This window comes from Apostichopus japonicus, chromosome 19 (assembly GCF_037975245.1).
Source record: "Apostichopus japonicus isolate 1M-3 chromosome 19, ASM3797524v1, whole genome shotgun sequence".
Lineage (NCBI taxonomy): Eukaryota > Metazoa > Echinodermata > Holothuroidea > Aspidochirotida > Stichopodidae > Apostichopus > Apostichopus japonicus.
In genome coordinates, this window is record NC_092579.1 from 132333 (window position 1) to 145530 (window position 13198).

Sequence of the window (13198 nt, forward strand, 5' to 3'; positions counted from 1 at the left end):
TTCACATAGTTTTCCTTAAAATGAAAATTATTCATTGTCGAAAACTAAGTATGTTTACTTTGGGAGACTATTATTTTTACACTGGGGACCAGACTGGTGGAATTGCTCCATTGCCCATATCCCGACCCCCAGTTTAAGTCACCGCACCCCCCCCCCCCACTGGTCTCGCATTCCCCAGTTTGTACGTTATAAAGACCTTGGTCACAATTGATTTGTACCCCTAGTTCAATTTCCATGTTTGTACCTCAGTGCCTGTTCAGATGTACACCAATCTCTTGTATACAACCTCACAATAATCTAGCATCATCTCTACCTAGTATTTGTAGCAGATTTCGTCAACGACCCATTAGCAGCCCAAGTTGAGATGAAAGTTGTGAACAAGTTAAATGTACGTGGTGTACGAATTGGTCAACAGGTTAACATGAACGTACCTATACTGGTTATCCTGCTGCTCTACGGATCAAGTTTAAATCAGCCTAGTTCTGAAATTCGAGTTCGTCATATGAGGAATAAAATCAGGAAATATACATTTTGTTATTAAACTCCACAATGGGATTAACGTCACTGCTATGTTTAGCTTTGCTTACTGGCTTTACCGCACTGGTTTTGGAGTCTGTTTCCATCGGAACGGAGTATTGGGCTGCTGCACAAGAGCATGAATCTTTCCTACAGTATTTGCAGTATAATGTTACTAGGGATATGACACCACAGGAAGATGACGAAGCTCCCCCGCTTCATACACCGAAGTCACTAGTTAAAAATAAAGGATTCTGGAGATATTGTGAATACAGACATGTCACCGACGACGATTTGAAGAATCTCAACTCTACGGACCTCACCTCACTTGTGGCATCTGAAACTGAAAGTGAGTTTTGAAATTAAGTTTTATATTAGGGTTATCATCAACCAAATTACAACTATTGTAGCCTAGTACTAGTAGTAGTAGTATAGTCAGTATGTAGAGTCCGAGGGCTTGACAACGGACAGACTTTGAACACAAAACACAGAAACAAGAAATTACATGTGCACACTCTGAGGGTCTGGGAGGCTCTGCCTTACTTCTTTATTCAGTCTTACTAACTAGACTGCTTGTCTAGCTATTTACATAACATAAATGCATAAGAACAATGTACCATTGATAGGAGGAATGTAGCATGTACCATACCAACTATAGACCACTGGTCTAGCTATTAACATAATATATGCATAAAGAACAATATACCATTGATAGGAGGAATGAACTGAATACAGTACTATGTCCACCTGGTATACATATGTAAACTGACACACATACTTCTTAAACATAACAGGGCCAGTGCAAGCCGCATAAGTAATAAGCTATCTCTACAAGTATTGCGAAGTTCGGAACACTGTTAAGTTCGGACACCCCTAAGAAATTCACGATTTCACCATGACAACCCATAGCAAGAGCCAATTTCACCAAAAACTACGAAGCTACAGTTATTTTCCCTCCAAAATGACCGTGTGCAAGTATGTACTTACATATTTGTCAATAAAATGAAGTTATACAGTAGTTTTGGGGTGTTTTAAGGCTTAGGTGTCCGATCGAACTTCGAAGTGTCCATGCTAGTAGTAGGCCAGTTGTAGGACCTACCTGTAGGTCTGCTATATATGGTAGCTGAAGTAATTTAGCAGGACAACCAAAATCAGCTGTGGAGGTTGCCCGGCGGACCAGCAGTTGTTTACATCAAATTCAGATTGCATTTATCTAAATACTCCCGAAATAGGTAAAATAATAATCACCACCAATTGTGCTTGTGTACATGCTACTCACCAACCAAGACATCTCTCCTACAGTGTGTACATATTGGTCATTGTTACCTTTTTTTCTTTTTGGACAACCAAATGGCCTAGGCCCATAGACCAGAGCATAAGTAGCCAATGCCTATGCCCAGCCTACCTAGACTTTATACTATTCTGAAGATTTCTGAAGAATGAGCCGAGAGACTCAGCAAGCTGTAATAACTTAACTGTTATCTAGAGGAAAGTATTTGTTTTAGATGCATGCAATCTAATAATTCCAATCGTATGAAGTTTTTGTTCATCATCTTCAGTTTAGTTTGTTTGTTTATTTATATGTTTTTTCACATAAATATTTACAATGTGAAGGGAAGTCTTTTGAATGGCCTATACTGGCTTACCAATACATAAGACTCCCAGAAAGAAGAGAGAAGAGAGAAAGCAAAGGTGAAAATAATGATAATAATATGTAAATAATATTGTTACCACTAAATCACAATTAATAAATGATAATTAATAAATGATAATAATTTTTAAATCAGGCATTTTCTAAATTTGGAGCTTGCTTTCTTAGTTTTTAAAGCATTTGATTGTGAGTTCAATGTTTTGGTTGCACGGTTTCTTAGGCTTAACATACTGTACCAGTGCGTGTATATTATGAGTTGTAATGTGCGTTGCTAGCCATTCTTGTATTATGATCATGGAACTCTCTGTTGGTATTTATAAATTTGGAAACTGGTAATAATCCATTCCAAGCCTTGTATGTAAGTAAATGTTGCAATATTAACTTTTATAATATCATCTAATTTCAATAAATTGAGTTTCTTAAAGAGTGGGCTTGTATGTTCTTTGCAGTGCTGCATGAGAATGAGATACTGTATATGACGTAAATATTGGACGCTTTTGTAGTATATTAAGGTGGCTTAAATGTGAACTCTTGTACCAGACCATATAATATAGCAATAATATGAATGTGGTGCTACTATATGCATTCTGAGTATATTCTGGGGGAGGATATGATTTAGCTTATTCCTGCACTTGTGCAATGCTGATGCAAACATATGGTCACTTCATGATAGTTTACTATCAATTTATCAATCCCTACAAATTTGGTAATTGATACTTGATTAATTATTTACCATCCATTAATATCAGTATTCCAGTTAAGTGTTCTTCTTCCAATAAATACAATATAGTTAGTTTTGGTTACATTAAAAGTGATAACTTATTAGGGGCAAACCAATCAGAAAAATATATTTAATTCAGTAGAGACAGTATTATGTATGCTACAGTACATAATGTGCATTTTTGAACTCAAAGAAAATATCATTGGTTTCATCGGCAAACAAAATAGTACAGGGTTACAGAAGACTACACATGATTTTTTCTCCCATTCATTATACTGTGAAGCAACATGATCTATTTTACACAAATGCTCTTATATTGACATCAAGGAGGTAGGGAATAATATCAATGATGACATTACAGAAGACTACACATGATTTCTTCTCCCATTCATTATACTTTGAAGCTACATGATCTATTTTACACAAATGCTCTTACAGTATATTGACATCAAGGAGGTAGGGAATAATATCAATGATGACATTACAGAAGACTACACATGATTTTTTCTCTCATTCATACTTTGAAGCAACATTATTTAACATTGTGTTTATATCAGAACTTTACACAAACATTGATTGGTTTTCTTTCATGGTGTATAAGGTATGAACCAGGAGAGATAATACTGTACTGCAAGTAAAATTCAGTTGAACTGCAACATTGCCTTTGTTCTGTTTCCATGTCAATGACATACATGTGAGAACAATTTGTGGTGGCCTTGCAGGGCAAACTTTTTTTTGGAGTTTCTTAGGTTGTACCTCAGAAACCTGGAATTACAGTTTGGTTGGCAGAACAGAAAATTAGGTTGTCCAATACATTGCAGCAAATAACAAAATTTTAGCATCCAGTAATGTACACTGTAGGAGAAATATAAGTTGGTGAAGGGCAAGTCCAAGCTATTTGCACTGTGACGTACGGGACATTTCAGAGACTTAAATGTGTCTAAAAGTTATAAAAAATCTATTTTCCAGAAACTTTTTCAGGTTTTCATATTTGTTATTGCTGCTACTTTATTACAAACTCATGAAGATTTCCTACACTTGCTTTAAATAGGTCCCATCTTAATTAATGTACAGTGTGACGTACGGGACCAGAGAATTTTGTGTTTTTTTTGCTAAAGAGCAAAGCTTAAATCGCTCTGAAATTAGGAGGGCAGTGATCAAGCTGTTATAACTAGTGAATAGCCTAACCTTCCAAGGGCTAAGCTGTAACATATTAGAAAAAAATATGAAGCCATTCCAGTTCAGTGATTACACAAATGAAAATTGTCCTGTGACGTACGGGACATGTGACGTACGGGACAATTTGTCCAAATAAAAATTGACTATGAAAACTCATATTTTTATTCCTGAATATACCATAACAAGCTGATTTCTACATAAAAACATTAATCTGGATATGTCAGAACAATGTCATTTGTAATTAAATGCCATATTTCCTTCTTTCGGGGATCGAAAAGAGCAGTGACTGTACTTGTGAGATCATTCCACTACATAAAACATGGAATGCGTAAAGTATAAATCTACTCTACACATTCATCAAATACTCATAACATCAATTCTAGCTTTGTTAGACCACAAATGATCCAAGATGCAAGTTTTGGTGCAAAACTGTCTCGGTATATACTGTACAACACTGTATCATACTCCCTATTATTGACCCTCAAGTTGAAATATGATCCATCCCATTCAAAACATACCAAAATGTCCACAGTAACATACACATAATGTCCATCTATGAAACTAGTACAACAAAGAAAACTCTATAGACCTAATAATGGTTACCAGACCAAATGCTCATTACATCAATTCTAACTTTGTTAGACCACAAATGATTCAAGATGCAAGTTTTGGTGCAAAACTGTTTCGGTATATATACTGTACAGCACTGTACGATACTCCCCACTATTGACCCTGAAGTTGAAATATGATCCATCATATTCTACCAAAATGTCCACAGTAACGTCCACATAATGCCCATCTATGAAACTAGTACAACAAAGAAAACTCTATAGACCTGATACTGGTACCAGACCAAATACTCATAACATCAATTCTAGCTTTGTTAGACCACAAATGATTCAAGATGCAAGTTTTGGTGCAAAACTGTTTCCGGTGTATACTGTACAGCACTGTATTATACTCCCCACTATTGACCCTGAGGTTGAAATATGATCCATCATATTCTACCAAAATGTCCACAGTAAAGTCCACATAATGTCCATCTATGAAACTAGTACAACAAAGAAAACTCTATAGACCTAATACTGGTTACCAGACCAAATACTCATAACATCAATTCTAGCTTTGTTAGACCACAAATGATTCAAGATGCAAAGTTTTGGTGCAAAACTGTCTCGGTATATACTGTACAACACTGTATCATACTCCCCACTATTGACCCTCAAGTTGAAATATGATCCATCCCATTCAAAACATATCAAAATGTCCACAGTAACGTCCACATAATGTCCATCTATGAAACTAGTACAACAAAGAAAACTCTATAGACCTGATACTGGTTACCAGACCAAATAGTCATAACATCAATTCTAGCTTTGTTAGACCACAAATGATTCAAGATGCAAAGTTTTGGTGCAAAACTGTTTCCGGTATATACTGTACAACACTGTATCATATTCCCCACTATTAACCCTCAAGTTGAAATATGATCCATCCCATTCAAAACATATCAAAATGTCCACAGTAATGTCAATGTAATGTCCATCTATGAAACTAGTACAACAAAGAAAATTCTATAGATCTAATACTGATTATTGAACAAACTCATGAGTGTTTGTCCTCTGCAAAAATTGGGCGAGCAAAACTCTACACTTGTAACTAAAAATCTCAATGTCTACTAAGTTCAGGACACAAGAACATTGTTGCACAGTCATGATAGTCACACTTCACAAAAGGCCTACAAAATGTTGAAATGCAAACTCAACATTCTTAAAGTTGTCCGCATTCAATGTCAATGTTGAATAGCATTGTAGATGATTCTGTATCCCACACACACACACAATTGACTTCCCGATAGTATATTGAACAACACCTGGGCTGTTGGTGGTCATCAGTCAATGGTTTATTTGAAGCCATGTTGTGCTCTTCAGGCATGCAGGGATTATAAGTTGCAACTACCATCTTTCAACAAAATAGATTTGTAAGCATTGAAAGGTTTCCAGTTGAGGTCCCCATTGGAGCCCATGCATGTTTTTTATGTATAAATACAGGGTTTCCCCCACACTATGTCCCGTACGTCACATTTTGTCCCGTACGTCACATTTTTTATTTTGATAATTAGATTTGCTGTGAATATTTTTTCAATTTTTTTGGGATGGATTTTGTTGAACAATGTTCTTAATTAGAACTTTACAGAATATCACCGAAAAAAAATTGTTCGTCCATATCAAAACTTGAAAAAAAGTGCTGAAAATTGTGACGTACGGGACATCAGTATTTGGACACTAGCTAATTAGCATATTTAATTGATGAACCCAAAAACATAATATGTCAAAATTATTGGAAGGAAGGGTGTATCATGTCCCACATAACTTATATTCAATAAGTTCATATTGCTGGCAGGGAAATAGAATTCCAAATGTCCCGTACGTCACGCTGCAATTTGAATTTATGCAAATTAGCCGGCTGTAATTGTTCGAATAGGCAAAACAATTAAAAAAAATTATGAAAATCTGAAACTTCAATAATTCAGCTTTAACATGACACCACATTTAGGGAGCTTCAGTAAAGTTTGAAATTTGGCTTCTAGGGATACAAGAGCTTGGACCTGCCCTGAACAGAGTTTGAGGGTGATAACAATTTATAATTTTACCTATCTGGGAACATTAAAATGCAATATAAATTTAATTCTTACAACTAGTCATCCACTAGACAACCTACACAGCTGATTTTGATTGGCTGAACAGAATAGTGTCTCCGACAAGCTGACCACCATTAAAAATTAGCCCTGTATTGTAAGCCTGATACCTCTCACTTGGCTTTCTTTTTTGAAAGTTTTTTTTTGTGCACTGCAAGCTTACACAATGCATGTGATGAGCTCTTATAGCCCAAAATATACTTCATTATAGACACAAACTAACCAATCCATGACTCTACAATCATTTTTTGTACTATTGTGCAGTAAATAATTGACAAAAATGTACTTTTTTCCCAAAATTGTTCAGAGATGCAGCGAATTTTTTTAAAGTAAAACACAATGTCCATTCTTTGTAAATTGTTTTGGTTGAGATGAAAACATTAACTGGATGCATGCACAGGTCAGATAAAGGCTACCTATTTGACCATGCCAAGTAAATTAAGCATTTGGGCATTTCCATGAAAAAGTGGACATGGGCTCAAAATATAAATTCTGCAATGACATCTTGTCATTGGTTAAACATATCCAAGTTTGTTGAATCAATATGATACCTTCCTAAATATTGATTTTTTGTTAGAAATTTGCATATGAAGTGAAAGGATGTTAATGCAAATTTTGTACACAAATTATAAACAGAATTTTTTTGTTCTCAAATTAAATGGTGATACTTAACTGATTTGTTCATTTATTGCTTACATAGGGCACTAACTTCAGATATCACTACCAACCTTTTGAATATATAATCCAAAATAATCTATTTTTTGCTTTATTCAAACCTCTATTAGCTGATGTAACGTGAGTTACCGAAATAATTATTTTTTCCCCATATCAAATATGTCACTATTAAAAATCTCATCATTGGATTTTGTTTTCTACTCATCATCCCGAAATGTATCCCTACTGTATATGTTTACTAGTAGGTAAGGTATAACTGCCATATTTCACTTTTCTTTGAGTTCATTTAGTATGAGGACACTTTTTGAATAATATTTGTTTTCCAATTTTGGCGCTTTTAGAAATTTATGTAACGTGAGTTACCGACTCTTTTTGCCCTATAAAATCTACATGAAGCACATTTTTTTTTAAAATTTTTTGCTAAGGTATGCCTCAGCATTGTGGTAACTACTGTAGAAGAAGTAATTGATCAAACTCATGTGTTAGTAAAATATATGGTACAAAAAGAAGACGAAAAACATCAAAAATGTAACGTGAGTTATCGTGGAAATGCCCATTTACGTATCCTGGTGAGCTCAGTATTATCTATACTGTGTGTGGGTGGTGAGCTCAGTATTGTCTAAATTTCTGTGACTGATGACCTCAGCATTGTCTATACTGGGGTGATGTGAGATGGTGAGCTTAGTATTGTCTAAATTCTGTTGATGATGACCTCAGTATTGTCTATACTGCAGGGATGTGAGCTCAGTATTGTCGATTCTGTGGGTGATGACCCCAGTATTGTCTGTAATGGGACCATGGTGACCTCAGTTTTTTCTATAGATACTGAAGTGGTGACCTCAGTTTTGTACTGAAGTGGTGACCTCAGTATTGTCAATTCTGTAGGTGATGATCCCAGTATTGTCTATACTGGGGTGGTGACCTCAGTTTTGTCTATTCTGATGACCCCAGTAATGTCTATTCTGTGGGTGATGACATTAGTGGTGTCGATTCTGTGGATGATGACCTCATTATTGTCTATACTGTGGTGGTAACCATATTATGTATACTTTAGTGAGGTGAGATGGTGAGCTCAGTATTGTCTGTTCTGTGGGTGATGTCCTCAGTATTGTGTATACTGTAGTGATGTTAGATGGTGTTCTCAGTATTGTCTATTCTGTGGGTGATGACCTCAGTACTGTGTGTACTGTGGTGATGTGAGATGGTGAACTCAGTATTGTCTATTCTGTAGGTGATGACCTCAGTACTGTGTTTACTGTGGTGATGTTACGGTAGATGGTGAACCCAGTATTGTCTATTCTATGGGTGATGACCTCAGTATTGTGTATACTGTGGTGATGTTACGGTAGATGGTGAACCCAGTATTGTCTATTCTGTGGGTGATGACCTCAGTATTGTGTATACTGTGGTGATGTGAGATGGTGAACTCAGTATTGTCTATTCTGTGGGTGATGTCCTCAGTATTGTGTATACTGTGGTGATGTTACAGTAGATGGTGTTCTCAGTATTGTCTATTCTGTGGGTGATGTCCTCAGTATTGTGTATACTGTAGTGATGTTACAGTAGATGGTGTTCTAAGTATTGTCTATTCTGTGGGTGATGTCCTCAGTATTGTGTATACTGTAGTGATGTTACAGTAGATGGTGTTCTCAGTATTGTCTATTCTGTGGGTGATGTCCTCAGTATTGTGTATACTGTAGTGATGTTAGATGGTGTTCTCAGTATTGTCTATTCTGTGGGTGATGTCCTCAGTATTGTGTATACTGTAGTGATGTTAGATGGTGTTCTCAGTATTGTCTATTCTGTAGGTGATGTCCTCAGTATTGTGTATACTGTGGTGATGTGAGATGTAGATGGTGAACTCAGTATTGTCTATTCTGTGGGTGATGTCCTCAGTATTGTGTATACTGTGGTGATGTTAGATGGTGTTCTCAGTATTGTCTATTCTGTGGGTGATGTCCTCAGTATTGTGTATACTGTGGTGATGTGAGATGGTGAACTCAGTATTGTCTGTTCTGTGGGTGATATCCTCAGTATTGTGTATACTGTAGTGATGTTAGATGGTGTTCTCAGTATTGTCTATTCTGTGGGTGATGTCCTCAGTATTGTGTATACTGTGGTGATGTTAGATGGTGAGCTCAGTATTGTCTATTCTGTGGGTGATGTCCTCAGCATTGTGTATACTGTGGTGATGTTAGATGGTGAACTCAATATTGTCTATTCTGTGGGTGATGACCTCAGTACTGTGTTTACTGTGGTGCTGTTACGGTAGATGGTGAACCCAGTATTGTCTATTCTGTGGGTGATGACCTCAGTATTGTGTATACTGTGGTGATGTTACTGTACAGTAGATGGTGAACTCAGTATTGTCTATTCTGTGGGTGATGTCCTCAGTATTGTGTATACTGTAGTGATGTTAGATGGTGTTCTCAGTATTGTCTATTCTGTGGGTGATGTCCTCAGTATTGTGTATACTGTGGTGATGTGAGATGGTGAACTCAGTATTGTCTGTTCTGTGGGTGATATCCTCAGTATTGTGTATACTGTAGTGATGTTAGATGGTGTTCTCAGTATTGTGTATTCTGTGGGTGATGTCCTCAGTATTGTGTATACTGTGGTGATGTTAGATGGTGAGCTCAGTATTGTCTATTCTGTGGGTGATGTCCTCAGCATTGTGTATACTGTGGTGATGTTAGATGGTGAACTCAATATTGTCTATTCTGTGGGTGATGACCTCAGTACTGTGTTTACTGTGGTGCTGTTACGGTAGATGGTGAACCCAGTATTGTCTATTCTGTAGGTGATGACCTCAGTATTGTGTATACTGTGGTGATGTTACTGTAGATGGTGAACTCAGTATTGTCTATTCTGTGGGTGATGTCCTCAGTATTGTGTATACTGTAGTGATGTTAGATGGTGTTCTCAGTATTGTCTATTCTGTGGGTGATGTCCTCAGTATTGTGTATACTGTGGTGATGTGAGATGGTGAACTCAGTATTGTCTGTTCTGTGGGTGATATCCTCAGTATTGTGTATACTGTAGTGATGTTAGATGGTGTCCTCAGTATTGTGTATACTGTAGTGATGTTAGATGGTGAACTCAGTATTGTCTATTCTGTGGGTGATGTCCTCAGTATTGTGTATACTGTGGTGATGTTAGATGGTGTTCTCAGTATTGTCTATTCTGTGGGTGATGTCCTCAGTATTGTGTATACTGTGGTGATGTTAGATGGTGAGCTCAGTATTGTCTATTCTGTGGGTGATGTCCTCAGCATTGTGTATACTGTGGTGATGTTAGATGGTGAGCTCAGTATTGTCTATTCTGTGGGTGATGTCCTCAGTATTGTGTATACTGTGGTGATGTGAGATGGTGAACTCAGTATTGTCTATTCTGTGGGTGATGTCCTCAGTATTGTGTATACTGTGGTGATGTGAGATGGTGAACTCAGTATTGTCTATTCTGTGGGTGATGACCTCAGTACTGTGTATACTGTGGTGATGTGAGATGGTGTCCTCAGTATTGTCAAGACTACATGGATGGTGAGATCATATGTGAGAGGATGAGCTCAGTACATGTATACAGTGAGCTGGTGATCTTAGATTACTGATTTTTTCTACAAGGACGCTTTGTTTTGTAAATATATCCAGATGGCAACAAATGGAAGAAGGTGTCTAAATTCTAGTATGTAGTGTAGTACTATTGTAGTACATAGAAATTAAGTGTGTACTGAGAACAGAATATATACAGAGTGAATATACCATCTGTTGTTTAGTGATTGTGCTGATGTCTTTATCCTCCATATTGGACCCACCCAAGCGTGAAATCTATTGATTGTCAGCATAGAGCGTACGTAAACATGCACTTCCATACTCTGAACGTCAGCCTGGAAGTACTGTAGCAGCACTCGATTTCCTGTGCAGTTTGTGTGGATAAGGCTAAGAACTGTGTACTCATCTACATTATTGATCATTTGAAGTAGTTAATAGCAAAGTATACCAGTCGTGTAACAGCCTAGTTAAAATCCTTTGTTTAGATGTCTCATCATTTCTCTTGTATTTTTCAATTCAATTCAACTCAAATTTATATTTTCACATGTACTGTACATACATGTTGTATAAAAGGTTAAGAAAGGTATTTGGTACATAAACTAACAGGCATACTATAGGCTCTAGGGAAAGCAAAGGGCAAGTTATCAGTGCTCTAGTGGGCACAAGAACAACTATACTGTAAGTGAAAGGAAGAAAGGTTGAACAAGGAAATGTACAGCAAAACAAAGATCTATGTGAAACAATTTTAAGTAAATCTGATGTGTCTGTACTGTAAGACTCCAGATAAGTCTGGAATCTCAGGTTGAGATTATTATAGCTGAGTGAATGCCAAAAGGGAGAGTACGTCGTCGTATATAGCAAAGCAATTTAGACAATGTATTGTTCTGTAATGTTCATGTAACTAAAAAGAGGTCATTCTTGTGATACTTTCTTAAAAAGAAAGTCCAGGATAATATGTTGGATGGGTAACATGAGAACACATTGTTCAAGCAGATTACTGTGATAATTAGGTACAGAACGAACTAACCAATAAGATTAAATATAGTTTACTTTTAACAAAGTACAGTCTACAGTAGTTGTTTAAAACTGGTCTGTTTTTAATAGAGCATACAATAGGCTTGTTGGTAATGAGTAAAGATGAGGCAGTTTTACTGATCGACGTGGCTCGGCTTCATTTTCTATGTTACATGCCAAATTGAAAAGAGAGTTCTTGTTTTTGCTAAAGCCTTAAAGTACACAACACAAGGGTTAAGCAGGCTTGTCTACACTATGTTACTTTTACACTGACCACATAGAATAATGCGCTTGTCTTTGGATCACAGAAGTAAACTTCATATGTATATGAACGTGTCACATACTGTGATCATGATCACACTGATCTGGCAATAACTGCATGTTCTCATGATCTGATAATGTGTTTACATCAATTGTGTCTATTTACTACATATCCGATACTGCTGGCAGAACCTACACAGATGTAGAGCTGCTGGTACTGTAGTGGTAGCATTGCAGCATAAACTTTGAAGTTTGGGTATCTGATGTTATTGTAGGAAATTCAATGAAGTCATGCATCTGTGACTAATATGTAATGAATGTAACATATTTTTTTACACTGCAATTTGTTCCTCCTAAGTTAAACAAGTAACAAGTCGAATGAAAATTCTGCTTCACTTCTGAATGGTAGAATTGGAAAGCAAAGAAGTGGGTGCAGTTCTATAGTGGTTACAATGTAGCTAAGGTACTGTAGAAAGGAAAGTGCCGATGAGTTTTAATAGAGACTTGTAAGAGAGCTGAAGCAAAGTAAATCCCAAATGCAGTAAGTTTTGTAAAACCTACTGTAAGTCCCAATTCCACATTCAGACAAAAGTGTGCATGACACTTAATAGCTGAAAGCTGGGGACAGGCAATCTTAGTCTTAAGTAGTGAATTAGGAGAAACAATACTGTATGACAGATCTAACACCTTCCTCAGATCATTGTTTCAACTTTGAACACTATCTCTTTGACAAATGCCACTAACTGTCACAGGATAAATTGATCTTTGCTCCTATATACTGTAAGTGGCTATGAGGGTATTCCACTTATGAGCCTGCTTTCATAAACTTTCAGAAAAGTATTACCTTTGCAATGGTCAAGTTATTTGGTACTCTTTTCTGCCGTTCTGGTACTTGACTTTAGGACACATTTTCCTCAGTTAATCAGGTGATTACA

The 13198-nt window shown here is 36.6% G+C and overlaps 1 protein-coding gene across 2 annotated transcripts in view; it reads left to right on the forward strand.

Annotated features, from left to right (window-relative positions):
- Window positions 1-367: 367 nt before the first annotated feature.
- Window positions 368-13198, forward strand: part of LOC139959412 (transmembrane protein 114-like) — a 96639-nt gene continuing 83808 nt past the window's right edge. For both annotated transcript variants that reach the window (XR_011790101.1, XM_071957004.1), the window contains exon 1: window positions 368-865. Coding sequence is in view for 1 of the 2 variants with exons in the window: in XM_071957004.1 (XP_071813105.1) it covers window positions 550-865 (316 nt within the window). In the remaining variant the exon portion in view is untranslated. The remainder of the gene's footprint in view (window positions 866-13198) is intronic.